Source organism: Ostrea edulis, chromosome 4 (assembly GCF_947568905.1).
Source record: "Ostrea edulis chromosome 4, xbOstEdul1.1, whole genome shotgun sequence".
Classification (NCBI taxonomy): Eukaryota; Metazoa; Mollusca; class Bivalvia; order Ostreida; family Ostreidae; genus Ostrea; species Ostrea edulis.
Window position 1 is genome coordinate 1,348,930 of NC_079167.1, and position 23,109 is coordinate 1,372,038.

At 35.9% G+C, this 23,109-nt stretch overlaps 1 protein-coding gene across 1 annotated transcript; it reads left to right on the forward strand.

Moving 5' to 3' along the window:
• Nucleotides 1-1,176: 1,176 nt before the first annotated feature.
• LOC125671875 (zinc finger protein Xfin-like) lies at nt 1,177-22,641 on the forward strand. The gene is made up of 6 exons (XM_048907863.2): nt 1,177-1,250; nt 9,846-9,940; nt 11,331-11,481; nt 13,496-16,052; nt 16,325-16,698; nt 18,732-22,641. The coding sequence occupies exons 2-6, from the start codon at nt 9,884-9,886 to the stop codon at nt 19,406-19,408; spliced, it is 3,816 nt and encodes a 1,271-aa protein (XP_048763820.2). The 5' UTR covers nt 1,177-1,250; nt 9,846-9,883; the 3' UTR covers nt 19,409-22,641.
• Nucleotides 22,642-23,109: the final 468 nt, after the last annotated feature.

The window sequence follows — 23,109 nt, forward strand, 5'->3', positions numbered from 1 at the left end:
CCAAATCTTCGAACCCTAACACGTTACACAGGCAAGGCAAATTTGTCTCAAAAGTCGGGGAAACAAATGAAAGTGATGGCAGATGGATACCGCATATAATGACAGATGACCAAAAACGGGTACGAGTACAAACCGCTGAGCAATTGCTCAAAATGTTTCCCAAATTCAATCAAAGACAATTTTCAAACATTGTTACTGGTGATGAAACATGGCTTCACTATTTCGAACCAGTAAGAAAATTGGAAACAAAATATGGCTAACTAAACACGGTAGAAGGCCTGTAGTTGCCAAAAGAACCATGAGCGTAAAGAAGGTTCGATTGTTGCATATTCTTCTCATGTGATGGTATAGCCGTACAAATTCCGGTGTTGAAGGGCAAAAGTGTTACCGGTCGGTATTACCGAGATGTTATACTAAAAAAAGCTCGAGAAATATTATCATAAACGACGCCCTGTGTCAGGATGTTCGTCTACTTCATGAAAATGCTCCATCACATACATCTGAGCTTGTGAAGCAATTTTTGAAGTCGGAGAAGGTTACTGTCTTCCCACACCCACCATACTCTCCAGATCTAGCCCCATGCGACTTTTTCCAAAACGTTTGTGGATTAGTGTAGTTGTAATGCTAGATGTATTTATATGTAGTTTTTGTTATTATTCTCTGTTGATATTGGCCCCATTATGTAATTCTTTTCTTGAGTCCTGAAGAAGGGATGGGTCGTCCCGAAAATTTGCCAATCTGGTTGTTCGTGTCGTTGGTCATTTTAGTGCTTTGTATATATATTATATATATAGTGGGATAAATCTCCGATATAATCTTCTATCTAGAGTGCTCGACGTGGCCTCACGGAGCTACATAAATTTAAATTGATGATCAGATGGAGTTCAATCACAATATAACATATATATATATCGTTTTCAGTGTTCAAAATCTGAAACTATTTGGTGTACTTTGATGATTGACTTTGGATGATACACGTATGATAATATATGTAGGACTAGCTGCGCTCATTCTGCAGAGGACATCGTCGCAAACCACGGGCTATTGTTTCTAACAATAACCCGTGGTTTGCGACGATGTGCAGAGGGTTGAAATCAAATTTTTAAAAAAAATCCCAACTTTCCGGAAATTTAACGATTTTCAATTAAGCTTTATAGGTTACTATTTTTGTATATCCGGTCGCGTTTTGATCTCGGCATTCTCGCCATTTTGGGTCATTCTTGTAAGGAGTTTCTACGTGATATTATTTGGTAAGAAGTGTACATCTTTATCAGTCGTTTTTTATAGAAACATATCAGACACTCAATATGTATCACTAGTCAATTTTATTTTATGCAAGCATGTTTTGATAATTTGAAAAAGGGAACTGTAATGGATTCCCGCTAATACGAATGCAATGGGGACGAGATCTACTCTAGAAATGGCGGCGGGAACATATATTTCTTTTAACTATTTAAAATAAATCCCATTAAACACATAGTTTTTCATGAGATATTGAATTTTTTTATGTACAGGTCTTATTTTTAAAAAAGGAAATTCAACTAATGCCATACCTTCACAAAAATATAGGTGTACTTGTTCGAATTTCCTCGAAATTGTTAATCCATACCAAGAATTTTATTTCCCCATGTCTAAATGTTCTCGATTCAAATACATTTTTAAAGGTCATCATAAAAATTTTAAACCGAATTTTTAGGCAGGGAAACAAATATTTATTTATATTAATTTTAAAAAAAGTATTGAATCTAGCTCATGATCAAATTCATTTTGAAATTTGTGTTTCTTACATACCGGTCACTCTAATGATGATATCAGTTCAAACAATGGTAAGTGCTGTAACCTTTCACTGGTTCAAAGGAATTTATTTGATGGTCAAAACCATGGCTTGATAGTTTTTATAAATAGTCTGTTCTCATTGTGGCGGTGAGATGGGTTCGATTGCTGGCATTGATTTTATTTCCTTTCTAAACTACCACCCCTCCTTTTGAATTGGGAAAAATTAGCAGCACTTTTCTTCATATTTGTAAGAATCATTTTCTTGTAAATTATTTAATGAAAAATATAGGTTTTAAGATTTTCTTCAACAACTTCCTTATTTTTCCCTTACCAGTGATATTTTTGGGGCTAAAATGCCACCGATATTAGGCTGTTTCCCCTCACTAAAATTAGCTATTTTTTCCCAATTTTATATACATGTTTATCCCAATTTCTAATTTAGGGAAATTAGGCCATTAAAAAAAAAAGGTTACCGTATATTGCTGACAAAAGTTAAATACGATTTTTTCTTCAGTTTTATTCTCCAAACCACTGCACATGCAAAAGCTAGGTTTTGTAAAGAATATGTAAAACAATGGAGGCATCCATATATGCAGATATGCAGCGAAGTATATATAGTTTCCAGATACACATTAAGCCATACTGTTGACACTTTCTGTTTGTAGGGTCAGGCTAATAACAGGAAGTGGCCAACAGTATAGGGTTTTACTAAAATCCGAAAAATACAAACAGGAGAGACATTCTGGAAACTTTATTATTAATAAAATGTATACAAGATTATGGGTACAAATGCTGGTAAATTAATAATTTATTATTTTCCTAATGATATTGGACAATAAGTATTTCTTAGAAAAAGTAAATAATATTTATACAAGGTGTGACTTCCAATGCATTTTTAAATAATGATTTATTTTATAATTTTAAATCAAATCTGAAATAAACCTCAAACAAAAAAATTGTTATTTGATTATTTTATGCATCTTTACCATTTTAATTTACTATGAATGATTTTTCCCAATTTGAGGAAAATGTCGCTAATTTTTCCCAATTCAAAAGGAGGGGTGGTAGTTTGAAAAACCCCGAAAAAATCACTGCTTACTCATGTCAGGAATTTTAATTGTATGTATTATATCTGACATATAAAGATTATACCTCTCTATTGCAAACTTGTGATTTTTACTGTCAGTGTGTGATAAGTGTTCTGGTGGGATGTGTCTTGAGATAAACTCCTTTGCTGATAAATGGAGAAACACAGGAGTATGACGTGTCACAAATTACTCAATATTTACAAAGGAACACATTTCTTAGTATGAAAAGCACAACATGTGTATCAATCCGTATATCGCCAAGTTGTGTATCAATCCGTATATCGCCAAGTTGAGTATCACGATGCATCAGTGCACCGATGGATCGTCCCACCTCTACAATAAAATGGTACTTGTCATAGCTGCTTGCTGTGTTGATGAAATCATATTCAGTCAAGTGTAGTCCCTGCTTGTGTAAGTTAGGCCAATTTTTTTTTTTTAAATTGGTTTATGGATTTCAAAATTTTCAAATCCGTTCGGAGGCGGTAAAAAAAAATTCAAAAAAGAAGTTTAAATGGCAAAATGTTAAGTTACTAGTAATAAATATGAACTTGATTTGAGGTCTATGTTTTATTATCAACTTTAATCTTCTCTTCACAGTCAACTTCAGATGGTGGTATATAGCGACTATTGTGCACCTTGGCAACAATGCTGTTTCCTTGAAAAATGTTGTTTATTTATTAAATTAACTTTCTATCATTATCAAATGTCCATTGTTTACCGTTTAGTTTAATATGTAAATCCCCAAATAAAAGAACCACATCGTTTTTCCATTCAAAAGATTGCATCCATGACGTATAATAGGGACGCACTGATCACCTGAAGTACTAAAATCCTGACTGACCTTACCAAGCATATATTTTGTCTAATAATTTACTTAAGTTTTGAAGTCTTATTTATGAAGTCAAATAAAGTTATAAATAAAATTCATGAATCCTATCAACATTTATTCAGAAATTCTGAATTTTATATAGGTTAGATCAATACGCCAGTTTTGAGATACGAACTCTTCTGTGTAGGAGGTGCATTTAGTGGCGCTTTGAATGACTTAGTGGGACAGAGTGGACCTACAGTCAGCGAGGAAGACGATGAAATGCATTAAAAGTGGCTTCTCTTTTAATATGTAAATGTGGGGAATACAAAATACTGTCGAAAGAAATGTTTTACTAAAGTGGAAACATAAAAACAATGTCATATTTGCAAGTAATATCTTAGATATGGTACTTATGACCAACGAAATAACGTGATATGATAATAATTCTATGTATTTAATTACTCCCTAAATACTTATAAATAACTTACTTAGTTTGTGTGTCAGTCGAATTCGGGTGATGTAACAGTGTATGAGAAACTTACTGAGTACATTCACTTACGCAGTGATGAAAATTAGTCCCACTCCCGCGTGTAAACAAATTGTTTCGCGCCTCACTATATACGAGAGTTCTCCAAAGGGAAATAACTCCGGCATATCTCGAAACCAGCGTATTCATTGTTGGTAGTCAGCAAATTTTCATACAATAAATGAATAAATTCATGAATTCATGTTAAATATGTATGTTTTCAACCTCCTTCATATATGAAGAATTACACATAATTATGAAGAATATTTCTTTAAAATTCATAAATAAGAATTTAAAAGTGTATCCTCGACAAAATGTATTAATGGTAAGGTCAGGCAGGGTTATACTTGTTTAGGGGATTAGTGCAACCCAATGTTCGCCATGGATGCCATCTAAAAACAAGTGTTGGGATTTTCATATCAAAACGGTATGCAATGCATAACTAATGCTAATCAGAAGTTAGTTTCATAAACAGATAACTTATTGGAAGCAAAAGGCATTGTTACTAAGGTGCAGAATAATTGTTAGCACCGGCTAAAGTTGAGTGATATTCCACACATGACACATGAATATTATGAACTCTCCTGAGATTTCGGTGGAGGTGTCTGTCCAAATATCCAGTCCAGCAGAATCTATTTTTTCATTTCTTTCTCTTTTTTTTTGAAAAGGAAAAATACCAGCGTCTGTAATATATAAAGGAGTGAAAAACCATTTTTTCCCCCCAACATCCCAGAAAATCAGTGCGACGGATCCATAAACCAACTCAATAAAAATAAAAGGCCTTACTGTGAAAATAATCCTACTTGTTTAGTTTCTGTGTTCACTAGGGCCTCCATGGCCGAGTGGTTAGGGCATCTGCTCAAAATCACACGGCCTCTCACCCCTGGTCGGCGCGGTTTTGAATCCCACTCGCGCCGGTAAGTGAGGAAGTTTCCCAGTTTACTTTCGGAAGGTCGGTGGTCTCTTCCCAGGTACATGGTATCTGGGTTCTCTCTTCCACCAATAAAAAACTGGGTGCCACTATATAACTGAAAAATTGTTGAGTGTGACGGAAAATATCAATCAATCACTAGGACTGTCACGGTTCCAAAAAATTTCGGGTTGGGTCGGTCTAGAATTTTTTAACTCGGGGTTCAGGTTTCTTTTAATTATCAATTGTAAATTTTAGTATGTTGTACAGCGCTTTAGAGTATTTTTAGATAAGGCGCTATATAAGTGTATTTTTTATTATTTATTTATTATTATATTATATTATTATAATTATTATATTATATTTTGGCAATATTTCAGCCATTTTACGGCAGTTAATTATTTATTTGAAATTTGAATACACAAAACTTTTCTCAAATCAACAAAATCAAAATGCATGACTTTTCAACACTTTACATGACCACTCCTCACGATAAATTAAAGACTAGACTTTTTGACATAATAAACAACAAAAATGGTACACGGAGGAAACATTCATATCTAGAAACCAGTCATTCCAAACATTACTTTGATAAACATCACTCTCATTCCACGCACAAGTACTCTGAAGTTGATATTAAAAAGAGACTGAAGTTATTGACACTAGCTATGTAGTATATGGTGATCGGGTCTTCCAGAGAAAGTTTCCCAGTTTGCTTTCGGAAGGTCGGTGGTCTCTTCCCAGGTACATTGTATCTTGGTTCTCTCCTGCACCAATATAAACTGGGTGCCACCAGTAAACTGAAAAATTGTTGAGTGTGACGGAAAACATCAATCAATCTTGGTAGAAAATGGAATTCAAATGGGCATATCTTGATTAGAAAACAAAAAAGTGTACAGGATAAATAGAAACACTCTGCACTGAAGCATTTTTGTATCTCAAAGTAAGCACAACACAGTTAGTTAGTCGTTATCATTCTGAGTTCACAAGTTTTTCTTTTAAAAAAAAAGTCGATCTACTTGATCACTCTTCAGACAAGCCCTCTTGGCTGAAACCAAGTCTCCATCAGTGGAAAACATTCTTTCACGAATTTCGGCCCTTTTTTCTCCTAAAAATTGCCAATTTTTTCCCAATTTAGCTTGCATTTTTCCCAATAATAAAATTATGAAAGGAATACATATTTGAAAAAAATAAACATTCGATGTGAATTATATACATAAAATTTGACAAAGAGTTATGGTAATGATGACTTGGATAGAATAGTTGAAAATTTTAGAAATTAGATGTGTAAAATAAAGATAATGTAATGTTTGATATGATTTTAAAACTTATTTACGACAAAATTGATTTTCCCCAATTTGACTGAAATGTCGACAATTTTTCCCAATTCGAAAGCCACAGTACCCTTGTAAAAAATGTAGAAAAATCACTGCTGGTTCATCGTACTTGTTAAATGGTCACATCTAATTGTTTTGAATTGCTGTGTGTTGAAGAAATTGCAGTATATATGTATTGGGTGTATAATACTAGGTTAATCTCGGCTGAGACTCTGCACAGCTGAATATTTGGATTGACACCTTCACTGATTCTCGGAGCAGTCCTTCATAATTCATGTCTTTAAATGTACTCTCTGTTTCGTCTGGTTTTAGCAATTAATGTGCACATAGGTGACACTGCTGTTCGCTTCAAATAAGTTAGTTGACTATTAAACCAACTCTGTATCACTATTAATGCTGCATTACTTACCATCTAAAAATATAAATTCCATAAATTTAAATAAACTATCACTAAATTTTTCGTTTAAATGATGACTTCCATGTCGCAAAACCAAACAAAAAACAAAAAAAAAAAACTGGAAAATTTAGTGACTGTTTTCATTTTGGGATTTTTAGGTCACCTGAATCATTCAGGTGACCTATTGCTATATGTTTTTGCCCGTCGTCGGCTCGTTCGTCGTGCGTTAACATTTGAACATTTTCAGCTTCTTCTCTGAAACCCCTGAACCAATTTCAACCAATTTTGACATATAGCATCTATGGGTGGAGGGGAACAAAAATTGTGAAATTTGTGGTCCCTGCCCCCCTGGGGCCTGAGGGGTGGGGCAAAAACCATCAAAATGAGTGTAATTTTAAAAAATCTTCTTCTTTACTCCTGGACATCAAGAAGCCAAACTGTGGGCATAATTATAATGAGCGTTGAGCCCTCTACCAAAATTGTGAAATTCATGGCCCCTGGGGCAGGGGTTCTTGTGTTAGGGTGGGGCTCTATTGGTCATATAGTGAAAATGTAGAAATTCTTTGAAAATCTTCTTCTCTGTCTCTGGGTATTAAGTAGACAAACTAATAGCATGGTAATGATGAGCAAGGATGCCTCTTTAAAAATTGTGAAATTCATGGCCCCTGGATCAGGGGTTCTGGTGCTAGGGTGGGGCTCTATAAGTCATATAGTGAAAATGCATTATTTCTTTGAAAATCTTCTTCTCTCTCCTTGGGTATTAAGTAGACAAACCAATAGCATGGTTATGATGAACAAGGATGCCTCTTTCAAAATTGTGAAATTCATGGCCCCTGGGTCAGGGGTTCTGGTATTAGGATGGGACCCTATTGATCATATAGTGAAAATGCATTTTATTTCTTTGAAAATCTTCTCCTCTGCTGCTGGGTATTAAGTAGACAAACTAATAGTATGATAATGATGATCAAGGATGCTTCTTTCAAAACTGAAATTTATGGCCCCTGGGTCAGGGGTTCTGGTGCAAAGGCGGGGTTGATTGATTATATAGTGAAAATGCAATATTTCTTTGAAAATCTTCTTCTATGTTACTGGGTATTAGGTAGCCAAACTAACAGCATAGTTATGATGAGCATGGATGACTCTCCTGAAATTCATGGCCCCAGGGTTAGGGGTTCTGGTGTTTGGGTGGAGCCCTATTGATCTTATATAGTGAAAATGCATTTTATTTCTTTGAAAATCTTCTTCTCTGTCCCTGGGTATTAAGTAGACAAACTAATAGCATGGTTCTGATGAGCATATATATAAACATATATATTTTAAGTTAATTGCGGAAGGTTTTTACTTTAAATCAATCCGGGAATATAGTTGCCTACTATACACTTCGTGCATTAGTTGCCTACCATAACAGTCGTGCAGCTTGATAGAACTTTTGAATCTTGCAACATTGTGTTTGTAATTAATAAAGTTTTGAAATAAATAATTTCCTTTTTTATGGATATTACTTGAGGAGGGGGTCATATTGAGTTGCACCTGTTGTTAAGTTGGTAGGTTGGTCAGTAGACCAAATTTCTGCTCAATATCTAGATATATCTAGAGAATGCTATGTTTATTAAACATCATACTTATTGCACTGTTACCCCATGAAAAGGAGTTGGCTCCAATTTTGTGGTCAAGAGTTAAAGTACTCTAATCAGCAGTATTTGACATATCCTGATATCCGATGCTTTCGGCCTCACAAAGGTAGAGGGGGGCATGTGGAAATTGAAGTACAAGCCCAAACGGCATGTAAATTTAGAGGCTTAAACCTTTAGCGATGTACTTTTCCTTTTGATTCAAACGATCAATTTATTCATCAGATGTAACATTATGAAATAGCCAATTAAATAACACTGGTAACAATTAAAATGCACTGAAAAGTTCGATTAAGGACATACGCAATGTAGTTTTGAACTTTATTTTCTGTCATTTACGATTAGTAATGAAATTGAGAACAGGAGATGTATTGTAGCTAAAGATGTGGAAAAATATATTTCCTTTGGTGGGAAAAGGCAACTAATAAAATTAATTAATAAATTTCTGGGCATGTAAGTATTTGTTTGAGCTAATCTAATTAGTATACATGCCTGCCCAAAGGGCATGTGCTGGGGAAAAAAATTGGCAAATCTTGTCCATTCAATATCCTGAGAACCATTTCCTTGAAAGACATCGAACTTGATACACTGGTTCCCTTGTAGAGTAAATGGCCCTGTTGATTTTGCGGTCATCAGATCAAAGGTTAAAAATCGAACTAAAAATGCAAAGATCTACACCCTTAAAAATATCTTGAGTACCCTTTGCTCGACAGAGGTCAGACTTGATGCACTGGTTCCTTTCGGAGAAGATGACCATTGTAGCTAATAAAATCACAAAGACAAGGGTAAACTGAATAATAGGAATATATACAACTACTCAATACTTTAAGAACCCTTTGCTTGACAGACATGAAATTATTATGTATATTGGTTTTATCTAAGGAGTAAATAACCCTTTTCTTTATGATGTCTCAGACCTAGGTTTTTTAAAAAGGATTATTGATTGAACATAAAAATGACACATGTACTTCATGACCACATAGCTATTCAATGTTTCTTCCATCCAAAAGTAAAATTCTTATATTTAAACACAAACCTAATTCAAACATTGGAAGGTTGTTACATGATACTCAGGTGACCTATAAGGCCCCTGGGCCTCTTGTTATACAAAAAGAATCACTGGTTGGTGGCCTACTAGCTCAGATTGTAGAGCATGGCCACCTAACTAGAGATTCAGGGGAACATGTTGATTATATTGAATTTATCTCTAATGTAATTTTTTTTTTTGCTTGTCAAGAATATTCATATAATTATGAAAACAACTTCTCCAGCTGCCTGCCTTCCAATGAAAACCTTGTATGTTAAAGAGAAATTTTGCATATATCCAGGATATATATAGTGTTAAAGTTACAGTTGTATTGATATACAGGATCATGCCAGCATGAGCTGAGATCAGGCAATATCAAAATGGTGGATGCAGAGACACAGACATACACCTCCCTCTCGGAGGATGCCCACTACATGGTAAGAAAGTGCACACTCCTAAAGTAAAATTTAATTTGAAAATTACCAATATTGCAGGTAATATTGACTAATCCGTATACTAATCACTGATCCCACAACTTTTTATGCCCCCCTTCAAAGAAGAGGGGCATATTGGTTTGCACCTGTCAGTCAGTCGGTAGACCACATGTCCGCTCAATATCTTGAGAACCATTCACTTGATTGTAATGATATTTCATTTGTGGGTCGGTTATGAAAAGAAGAGGACCCCTATTGTTTTTCAGGTTAAAGGTCAAGGGTCAATCTACTCTGGACATAGGAATATACTGTCCGCTCAATATCTTGAGAACCCTTTGCTTGACAGACATCAAACTTGGTACACTGGTACATCTTAAGGAGTAGATGACCCCTATTGATTTTGAGGTCACATGGTCAAGGGTCAAACTGGACATAGGAATATATTGACGACTCAATGTCTCGAGAATCCTTTGCTTGACAGACATCAAACTTGGTACACTGGTATATCTTTAGAAGAAGATGACCCCTATTGATTTTGAGGTCACATGGTCAAGGGTCAAACTGGACATAAGAATATACTGTCCGCTCAATATCTTGAGAACCCTTTGCTTGACAGACATCAAACTTGGTACACTGGTACATCTTCAGAAGAAGATGACCCCTATTGAATTTGAGGTCACATGTTGAAAGGTCAAGGGTCAAACTGGACATAGGAATATACTGTCTGTTCAATATCTTGAGATCCCTTTGCTTGACAGACATCAAACTTGGTACACTGGTACATTATCAGGAGAAGATGACACCTATTGATTTTGAGGTCATGTAATCAAAGGTCAAGGGTCAAATTGGACATAGGAATATACTGTCCGTTCAATATCTTGAGAACCCTTTGCTTGACATACATCAAACTTGGTACACTGGTACATCATCAGGAGAAGATGACATCTATTGATTTTGAGGTCACATAGTCAAAGGTCAAGGGTTGAACTGGACATAGGAATATATAACTGCAGAACTGTAGCTCTCTGAAAAAATATTTCGACATAACAGAGAGCTACAGATCCACCCCTTATAAAAACCTTCGATTTACGGCGCACAAAAAGCTGCGCACGGTTGAGGCCTTATGTCGTTGTATTCTTGAGTTGCTGTCTCCTAAATCTAATATAAAAAAATTCTTAACATATTTTCCTACAATACTTGTGTCCAAACATACCTTCAAATATTCATTAAAGCCCCATACGACCCCAAAACTCCCAGCTTTAAATGATTTCGTTTGTTGGGATGAATTGGAGGATAGGAAGTTATGTTTAATTTGAATGTCCATGTAACATAATGATTTCACAACAATAGGCAAAAGCCATATGTAAATTACATATTGAAATTTTTGAAACAGGTACAAAAGGCTGTAGAGAAGGGAAATGACATATTTTATGTCAGTAACAACCTCAATACCAAAGAAACAACATACTTTGGGACAGATCTTGGGAAGAAGTTCTTGGATAGCAAACGGGAATTACTGCTGGAGTTCTACAAGTTCTGTGTTGGTCAGTACTTATGTGCAGTATTTGATTAGTTGTCCTGTTGCAAATTGATAGTAATTAGAAGTGGTTAGGCCAATTCAACTTAATTGTTAGATTATCATCCCCGCCCGCCCCTCAAAAATCGGGCCGCCCCAAATTTTTTTTATTTTGCAAAGCTTGCGATTTCCAGAAAATTTTCATGCCAGACTCTGGTATTTAAACTTCTTACTTACATATCCGGTATAGCTACGTGAACAGTGAAGAAAATAATTTCTCACGTTCTTATGAGCGTAAATCTTGAAGAAGTTTGTTATCTTTCTGTGTTTGAAATTAAAGCTTAATCTGGAATTTGTCTGTGAAATAAGCATAGATTGATATCCATCTGGCATTTATGATTAAATGATGCACTTCTGTTGACAAAATATTTTTCTCCGAAAATAAAAAATAAAATCCTCCCACCCGCCCCATACGTTTTGGTGACCCTTGATAATAATCTACTAATTAAGTTGAATTGGCCTTATATAATGGAATACAGTTGGCAAAAGTGCTAAGATTCAGAGGACTGTAGACAATACTCGAGATAAGATCTTATGTACAGACTCTGAAGCGTACTACTACACCAGTGGCATGGTGAACGGTTTTAATTGGGGAACGAATGCTGAACGTTTTGAACAGAACGGTTCTTGGTGAGAACGGAACGGTTCTTATTGAGAACAGAACACTTTAATTTATGATGGAGAACGAATGTATTTGGCTGGAAACGGAACACTTTGGGCCTGAAGATGGGAACAGATGGTTTGACCTCGATTTCAAATTCTGTATTTTGAACTCTTTCAGCACTTTTTTGTCCCCCACCGCAACGCAGAGGGGGACATAGAAATACTGTTGTCCATGCGTCCGTTTGTCCCACTTGATTTTTTGGATGCAACTCCTCTGCAACCATTTAATGGATTTTGTTAAAATTTTGTAGGATTATTAGTCACCATATGGAATTGGTCATAATTGCGCCACCATTTTGATTTGACAAATTTTACAGGAGCTATGGGACTTTGTTGAATTTGTACATGCTACACTATAGGAACACTTTGTGGATGCAACTCTTTGGAGACCGCTGTACAGATTTTGTTCAAATTTTGTAGGATTGTTAGTCACCATATGTAGTTGATCATATTGTGCCGTTGTTTTGATTTGACTTTGACTTTGATCTACTTTTCTAAATCTCTTGAACCAAAGGGGATAGGTCTTTGATATTTCACTTATAGATGCCTCCCATGACTAGGCCTTTCATATGGTACCAAAACTTTTGACCTAGTAACCTTGGACTTTGATGTACTTTTCAAAACTTTAGCCTTTTGAACCAAAGGGGATGTATTAAGTAGAGTCACGCTTCCTGGCAATCTTTGTTGTCTTCTAAGATTTCTAAAATTTCCATTTTTTTCTCAACTATCACTAAACTGTTCACCCAGTCTGTTGCTTCTTCAACTGCCACGATTACACCGCTTTCCTCTAACTTTTCTAAAGCTTTCCTTAGTCTCAGCATAATTGTGTGTGGTACCCTTCTGGGTGGATTGATCACTGGCTTGACTGTCGGATCCAGCTCTATATGGTATTGGCCTTCGAATTTTCCTAAGCCATGAAAAACTTCTTTTTCGGCTGGTAGCGATTTCATTGTCACATTTTCATTTTGTTTTTTGACAACTTCTACTTTCTTCACCAAGTTCATCTGCGAACAAATTTTCAACCCAAGAATCGGAGTTGCGTTGAAATCAACAATGTAAAATTTGGCATCACTACTTTGAGAGTTATTCTGTGTTTTCAGATGTAGATTCAATCTAATCAGCGGCTTTACGACTTTGTTTCCATACGTCGTTAAGTTGACAACTCTTGTTGATAATAATGGTTAAAGTTACATATAAAACTATCATAATAGTACATTTTACAGCAAAATAAAATTTTCAGACTTAAAGCTAATATTACTTTATGAAATTGTGACTGTTTGGTAGATTTTATTTGTGATATTATTTTTCGATTTTTCCAGAGACCTATTCATCAGAATCTGGTGTAGTGATTATAAGTTCAGAGAGCACAGAGGAAGCTACAACTGCCAAAGTAGATGAACAGTTGATTGAAGAAGAAGAAATGGATGATGATAAAGACGAAGACTGGAAGGCTGAGAAGAAAACTCCCAAGGGCCCCAGTAAAGTGCGACACATGCTCAGACGTACTCCAAAGACAGAAACTGAGGAGAAGGCTGGTGTCAAGTGTGACAGATGTCATCAGATTTTTAAAACAGATGAATACCTCAAACAGCATATGCAGATTCATCAGAGAATCAACTACCATTGTCCAGAGTGTGACAGGCCCTTTAGTGTAAAGCGATACATTTACAATCACATGAAAACCATGCATGGAAAAGATTACAATGCTTCGATACAGATTAAGATGACTCCGTATGTACCATCTGACTGTTCAGAATGTAAAGAGACTTTTCCTTCCGCCGAAATGTTGGAGATACATATGGATAGAGAACATCGCTCTAAATCAGAAAAACAGGCAAGGTCTAAATCTGCCACACCTAAAAGTGCCACACCAAGGACTTCTCAGAGAATCCGTAAAGCAACAGAGAAAGTGAAGAACAATACAGAGGGGTCTGAAATCAAAGAGAAAGTTGAGGAAGATGAAACTGTAAAAGCAGAAAAGGACATGGAGTCAGGTTCTGAAGAGAAATATCCTTTTGTATGTCGAATCTGTCAGAAGGGGTTCAATCTGAGACGTTCTATAGGGGTGCACATGCGAAAATCGCATGATTTGGCTTATCAGGAAGAGGGAAGTATTGAGTCAGAAAAGGAGGAAGTAAAAGATGAAGATGAATTGCTTCCCATTAGTCTTCCTGCAGCAGCAGATTCAGTGGATGAGCGAGAAGATGGTGTCATTATGACAAGATCAGGGAGGAAGTCCAAGAAAACTAGCAAACTTTTGGAGAGTGAAAGTCCAAGCAAAATGCCCGAAAGTCCAAAAAAGTTTTCATCTGAGAAATCCACACCCAAAGGTAATCTAAAATCAAATGTTGAGGACATCAAGGGGATCGCCGAAAAGAAAGAAGAGAATGCAGACCTTGAGCATGACAATACCAAGGAAAATCAATCTGATGAAAAACCAGATTATACAGATGAAAGTGGTAAAGTAATGGAGGAAGAAAATAAAACTGATGATTTACAAACAAATGTTATTGAAGAAATGAAAGAAGATGAAGAAATTCATGAATCTGAAGAGGAATACAACCCTAATGAGTCTGAAAATGGTGAAGATGATGATGATGACTTCAAACCAAAAGCTTCCAGAAGTACCCCAAAAGGACTCAGGGGATTAAGAGGCATCAAAAGAAAGTCAATTATTGATGAAGGTATTGAAGTGGATGGAGTGCTACTAACCACACCTGGCAGAAAGAAGAGAAAGGATAGCAAATGGAACATTCCACAACAGAGAATTACAAATCAGAATTTGCTAGTGGGTCGTTGTGAGGAGACAGTTGTTGACAACAAGGTTTGGTACAAATGTCTTTTATGTAGCAAAACTATGCGAATGCGTACTGCAATTATCAAGCACTTGAAAACTCATGATGAAATGCTTGAAGGATCCTACCAATGTTACATATGTGATGTACGCTTTTCTACGAATTTCAAACTTGGGAATCACTTGAGAGATGTTCACAAAAAGCTGAATGCCTTTGAGTGCGAGAAATGTAAACTCAGGTTCAGTGGTCGTAAGGCATTTATAGAACATGAAGCCATTTGTAATGTTGATCCTGATAGTGTTGCCCCGCAGCCACTTAGTGAAGAGGAATTAAAAATTCAAATAACATGCTTATTCTGTAAGCAAGAGTTTCAGGCAAAGGAAGAGAAAGAAGAACATGAAAACACTCATGTGAATGAAAGTGGAGCCTTTCTTTGTCCCCACTGTGACTTAACCTTTTTAGAGAAAAGCTTTTGCAAGCTCCACATCTTGACAATCCATAGTCCAGAGGACAACATGGTGGAGGAGAAGAATGTAAACCCACTCCAATGCCGTTTATGTTTGAAAATTTTAAACACCCAGGAGACATATGACACACACATGAAAATCCATGAGGATGAGTCCTTGGTATGCAAAATTTGCAACAAGCGCTTCAACTACCCTTACACCCTGAGAAATCATCACATGCTTCATCACTCGGAGGATTTTGCTTTCCTGTGTCCTTATTGTCCACAGAAGTTTAAATTGAAGCGTTACATGACCAAGCACGTCAGTGATAAACACGAAGGGGATACCAAACCAAAGGAGAAGTCGGATATGGAAACCTGTAAAGTTTGTGACACACCATACATCTCAAAAGTCGAGCTCTTGGAACACATGAAAGAAACTCATGAGCATGTTATCAACACTCACCGTAAAGTCACAGATGATCCAGAAAAGTTTGGCTGTGCTAGATGTCATAAGGTTTACAACACAGTTGATGATTTCATCATCCATGTGTCCAATCACAGGCCCAAGAAAAAATTAGTGTGCGTTCATTGTGGAAACACGTTCAACACCAAGTCAAACCTCAACACCCATGTGTAAGTGTTATGGAAAAACTTGTTTATAAGTGGGTGGGGTACTTGTTGATACATGAACCGGTAATTACAGTTAAACTAAAGAGCTAAGCAGATTAATTTTCATTTGATTTACAGTGACAATCTACATATTTATTTATAATATTATCAGCAATGTAATATGAAAATGTTATTCAAACTAATTTATGTTTGATAATGAGTGATTTTATTTATAATGTTAGTGTTATGTAAAATGTTTGAATAAATTGTACATAATGAATGGTGTTTTCTTACAGGAGATTGAAGCATAGCACAGTGCGTCCATTTGAATGCAACATCTGCAATAAAAAGTTTGCTTTACGCACCCTTTTGAACCAGCATATTCGTTTCCAACATTGCAATGAGCGACCAGTTTCCTGCACCATCTGTGGGAAGGGATTCAGAACTAAGAGTCAACTCCAGAAACACAGCTATTCCCACCGAGAAAACACCATTGATTGTGAGGCCTGTGAACACAAAAGTTGGACGATGGAGGGATACAAGATTCATCTGGTAGCCACCCATCCAGAATTGGCTGTAGAGAAGAAAATCCATCATTACACATGTCAGTACTGCAGTCGCAGATTTGCTGTGCTTCATCAGTACAAGCGTCACTTGGCTATCCACACAGGTAAGCAGGGGGGAAATAAAAGAGTTCTCATGATCCGCGGGGGTAGAGGTTCTGACTCCATTGCAGCGCCAAACTTGGTATATGGTGTTTATGTGTACATTATTTGAATAGCATTTTTATGATTCTGTAAGCAAGAGTTTCGACAAAGGAAGAGAGGGAAGAACTTGACAACACTCATGGGTGCTTTGTACTTGTTTTATACTGTTGCTGAATATTAGAATTGCAGAGCAAAATTTTTTTTTCTAGATTTCATAGCCGTTAGGGTTAGTGATACTTTTAATTAATACTATGGTAACCGATAAGGCCTTTTGGTCTCCTGTTGGGACAAGGGAGGCATTGATTGTAAATTTCAGGACTCCTGCACCCCTGGGTCATATGTTAGGGGCAAAAACTTTCAAAAATTGATCAATTTTCAAAAATCTTTTCTACAGCTGCACATTTGTAAGAAAAACTAAATGCATAGTTGTGTCAAAATATTTAATCAGCATCAGTATGGGCACTGCCGGTGGCATTTGTGTTTATTCAAAAAACACATCTTGTTTGATATTTAGGGATGGGGTAATTGAAAAAAGTAATTGTATTTCAGTGTAATTAATTAATTTGATTAATTACATTGCAAAATAACATGTAACTCCAATTACTTTTCAATTACATCATAAGACACATACAAAAAAAGTCTAAAGACTTTTCAGTGTTGCAGGATAGATTCTATATCCTGACCGCTACAGGATGAATGACTTAACCTTTGAAAAGCTTATGATAAAATGCAATGGACAAATTCTTTAAATATTCATTGGGAAACATCTACAACTTCATTTACTTATACATATGTGAATAACTTTATCTTGTATAAATATTTGTTAATAAAATTTTGAAAACTGACAAAATGTAATTTTAATTAATTACTTCATCAAAGTAATTGTAATTTAATTACATTTGTAAATTACAGTAATTATACCCCCCGAACGAAGTTCTGGGGGGTATATAGGAATCACTGTCTGTCCGTCCGTTCGTCTGTCTGCAGATTCGTCCGGGCCATAACTTCTTTGTTCTTTGACTTAGGCATACCATATTTGGCACACAGGTGGATCACCATGAGACGATGTGTCGAGTACCTTCATGACCTCTTTATGACCTTGACCCTTGACCTCAAGGTCAAAATTAAAGTTTTTTTTTACAATGGATTCGTGTCTGGCCCATAACTTCTTTGTTCTTTGTCATAGGCATACCATATTTGACACATGAGTGTATCACCATGAGACGACATGTCATGACCACCATATGACCTTTACCTCAAGGTCAAAATTAAAGGTTTTTACAATGGATTCGTGTCAGGGCCATGACTTCTTTGTTCTCTGACATAGACCTATCATATTTGACGCATGAGTGTATCACCATGAGACGATGTGTTGAGTACCTTCATGACCTCTATATGACCTTGAACTTTGACGTCAAAATTGATTATAGGGTTTTGACATTCATACCATAAGACATGGGTGTATCACCATGAGACTATGTGTCATGTACATTCATGACCTCTTTATGACCTTTGATCTCAAGGCCAAAATTATAGGTTGATGCCATGGATTTGTGTTCAGACTATATCTTCCATTTTCTTCTACAAATGCATACCATATTTTTACACTCAGGAAAGAGGTAATTTATACCTATTAACAACACCCTTTGGGAGATTGGGGTAAGCGGGAGGTATTCTTAGTGAGCATTGCTCACAGTACATGTACATCTTGTTGTAATTAAATTGAAGAATTTGGCAAAGTAATTGTAATTGTGCCCATCCCTATTGATATTGCTGCTGAATATTAGAATTTAGCTTAGATATGCAGAACAGGAAAATTATGAAAGATTCCTTAGACTTTGGGACTAGTGATACTTTTAACTATAAATTTTGATAGAGGCCTTACTACTCTACAAGACTAGATGCATTTAGTTTTTCTTGCAGATCTGCATTTGTAGAGAAGATATTTTTTTTGATATTTTAAAAATTGAAATGTATTTCTTATCATTATTTGCAGGCCAAAAGCCTCACAAATGTACCCAATGTGACTATGCATGTTCAAGTATGGGAACACTCAACAGCCACATCAAGAGGGTGCATAATCCTTCCAGTCGAATCTTCCAGTGCAACTTCTGCTTCATGACCTTCTCAGAGGCTGGAAAAATGTACCGCCACATGGACACCACAAAGCACATAGAAAACTGTCGCCGTAATGGTGTGGACCCTCACACCATCAGAGAAGATGTCTCATACCTCATTAAGAGCAAAGAAGGCACCACGTCCAGGCGTGGTTACAATATGGGACAGTCCATGAAGAAGATGAGGCCCACGGAGATTATCATTGAAAATGTTGAGCAGATGGAATCAGAGGTTCAATTAGAGGCAGTTGTAGAGGACCCAGGAGAGTACTCTCAGGAGGAGCTGAAGATTGAAGTGCCAGTGGCAACCTCAGAGGAAGAGGTGACAGAGGTCATTCAAGAAGTCCAGGAGGTGCAAGAAGAGGAGGTTCAAGAGGGAGAACAACAGATTGAGATCAACAGTGAAGTTCTGCAGCAGATTCTTCAGGGAGCAGCACTTGGTACAGGACAAGACCAATTGCCACAAAACATTGAGATCAAAACACAGTTGGATGAGGATGGCATGCAATGTTTTGTAATTCAGCTGCCAGAAAATTCTGAGTTTACTGTTGTTTAATAAGAAAGATGGTAACTTATTCATTGTGAAAAGTTTTTAGGTCACTTGAGTCACTCAGGTGACCTATTTGTTATAGGTCTTCGTCCGTCGTCGTGTGTTAAAAATTGAACATTTTTAACTTCTTGATAATTACCATTCCAATTCTTTTCAAATTTGTATGAAGTATCAATTGTATCTTTCAGAACCCCTGCACCCCCAGGGGCAGGGCAAATACTGCCAAAATTGACTAATTTTCAAAAATCTTCTTGTGTACAACTGCATGCCTGTAAGAAAAACGGAATGCATAATCATGTAGAGCAGGAAAGCCTGTACCAAAATTGTAAATTTCATGATCTCCAAGGCAAAGGTTCTGACTCTAGAGTTGGACCAAACTTGGTGTATTGTTTATATGTAAGACATTAAAATAACATCTTTTTTATTGCTATTGATACTAAATTGAAACTAAATGGATATTTAGAAACAGCAGATAGCCCTTTACCAAAATTATAAGTTTCATGATCCCAAGGTGAGGGATTTTGGTACCAAGATGATGTCATAATAGTGATAGTATCATAGTCTTTATCATTTGAAAGATAACTTCTATAATTTTGCTGATTATGTATAATAACTTAATGCATATTTTGGAAAAGCAGAAAAGGATCTACCAAAATTGTAATTTTACAACCCCAGGGTTCTTACTCTAAGGCAGGTCCATGATAATAATATAGTGTTGAGGCCAATTCAACTTAATTAGTAGATTATCATCCAGGGTCAGCAAAAGTATGGGGCGGGTGGGAGGATTTTATTTTCTGAGAAAAATATTAAAGACAAACGAGGTTTTTTCCCCCCAACAGATCTGCATAATTTAATGGCAGATGGATATCAATCTATGCTATTTTCATACACTAATTCCAGGTTAAGCTTTAATTTAAGGATATAACAGATATAAACCTAACTTCTTCAAGATTTACGTCTGTAAAAACGTGAGAAATTAAGCAAACCATATAAATCGCTAGTTTCGCAAAATTAAAAAATTTCGGGGCGGGCCAATTTTTGAGGGGTGGGCGGGGATGATAATCTATCAATTAAGTTGAATTGGCCTAATATAAAATGTTTTATTATGTAATGTCTTCCATCAGTATGGAAACTTGCTTTGGGGCATTTGTATTTTAAGGACACATCTTGGTTTTTACTGCTGCTAAATATAGAATGCAGAGCAGGAAAATTATAGATTCCATAGCCCTTGGGGATTAGGGATACTTTTTGACTAATACTTGGGTGACTGGTAAGGCTGTGGGCCTCTTGTTGAAAATGATTATGTCTTGAAACATGAAGAGAGGAAAGAAAAATTATTAGCTACACTGTAAGGTAGAAGAGCCAGAAAATAGAAATTCAGGGATGGCTGTATTATGAAATCATGCTTTATGGTGGACAAATTGTCATGGTTACCACAAGTTTTACCCATTTCCTTGGTATGTTACCACATTTGTAAACTGCAATTATTTTTGTTCTGTCCAACAGCATTTTCTTTTAATTGATTGCTTAACTTTGATGAATTCAGAGATCTCTCAAAGGAATGTATGAAAGTTAACCTGCTGTGAAAAATATTTCACTGCAAAGGACCTCCCCACTTTAGCTGTGACAAACGGTCCCTGATGATTTAGTAAAACATCAAATTTCGAATTATACAGTTTACAATGACCCAAGATTAGTACCTTAACTTAGAGGTTTGGCATTTTATTTTACTAAAAAGTTTATATTAACAGTAAGAGCTATGTCATCTTTTGAAATCAGGTTTATCTGTTTTTGTTAAATCTCTATCGATATATTCATCAAATGATGCCTGGCTTGCTTGCTTGTTGTAAGAGGTTGTGTTTTTCAGACCTTTTTCCGTAACGGATGCATGTACAGTTTTTAAATTTGGTCACAATTTTTCCCTCAAGAAGTGTAAAAATGAGTTTATCAGATTTATGTCTAGAAGTAGGTCAAACAGTTTTCCAGACTTTTTTTCATTACAAATACAGATATTGCCCTGAAATTTAGTCACAAGCTTCCTCTCAAAGGAATACAAGTTCAGGTTTTGCATTACAGCTGTATTGTTGCACTGTGATGTACTTTAGGGCGAAAACTAGGTCAAAAAGTTTCCTGGACCTTTTCTCACATTGCAATCTCCCTCTCAGAGAAATACATACTCAGTTCATATTGGTGCACCATGACCTACTTTTCTATTCAGAATGTGTGTAATATAAATTCAGAGTGCATAATGTGCTTGCAGATTGAATTTCACTGTCTCACGGGCGTATGTTGTACCGTTAGTGGTACTCTTGTTTGTATTGAGCACAAGGCTGTTCAGATTTCTCTTTTTTATTACAAGTCGTATTTGTAATAAAGAAAATTATATCCAAAATGCAAGACTGGACAATCTTGTGCTGGTGATGAAATTCATAAAAATATATACAATAAAAATCTGCGAATACTCTACATTTTCTTTCTACCTCATTTACCTGTATTGACCTTGGGTAGTAATTCTATAGTTTGCAGGCTAAGGGTGACCATTTAAAACTTTTCTACCAATATCCCGGGGAAAATGACTGTACACATACTGGAGATACATCAGTGTTTAATATTTACCAAAAAGTATAGATAAATCAATTTCTCTTCAAAAAGAGGGATGTTGAAGAGGAACCACAAACTACAGCTAAAGTGGGAAGATCCTTTGTAGTATTTTTATCACAAAAAATAAAGTGCAGATGCTGGAATTGAAATGTTATAACTTGTTGCTTAGCTATTGTTAGGTCATTTGTACATTTACTATATGTATTGGCAATAAGAAAGTTTCCTTGTTTGACAGTCCACACATACATGTATGCGTATCAATGATTGCCATACCAAGATATAATGAAAATTGTTCTAACATGCATTATATAAGGTGTTGTATTTGAGTACATGTATGTACATATATACATTGAGATAGGATTAGTTATTGTGGGGTTATTTGTCATGGAAGTAGCCTTGATAACATTAACGTATATTTAAAATGGTACTGGCAGTCGTGTATTGAAGTACTGAATTTGTATTAAATAAATTTGCTAACTTTTTCTGTCATTTAAGTTTGGTAACTTGCAAATTTTAAAATAATGGTATTTATTTTCAGAACTGTGTCAGTTTTAATTGATATGTTATTTATGTAATTTAGATTTATTTTAATGTAGTTTGAACTTTGAATAGTGTTAATAAAGTAAGTGACACTTGCATTTTGGACCTATTTTAACTTGCTTTTCTAAGACTTTGGCTCTTGTTCGTAAGAGAAATTATATGTACTTTCATTGGTTATTAAAGTACAGCTACCTACATGAATGCAACTTGTATGTCAGATTTTTGTGAAGAAGCATTCCTTTGAGTGAGGCAGAGTCATCACAAATAAAGCACTGTACTTTGGACAGTTAATATTAGCATTGAGGGAAACACTTGCAGAAATTTTACAATTTAGCCTCTTTATACCCCATGCAACAAAGTCGTAGAGTGTATGTTTTTGACCCATCCGTCAGTCCCTTTCTTGTCAGCGCAACTCCTCTGAGACCGCTCAGCAGAATTTCGTGAAACTTGGTAGTGAATCAGGACACACTGGGCGCACTTGTTTTGGACATACGAGCGGACGACCCGGTTCATTTTTATCGCATTACTTTTTTACCCGGTTTGTCTTGCTAAACAAGTGGGAAATC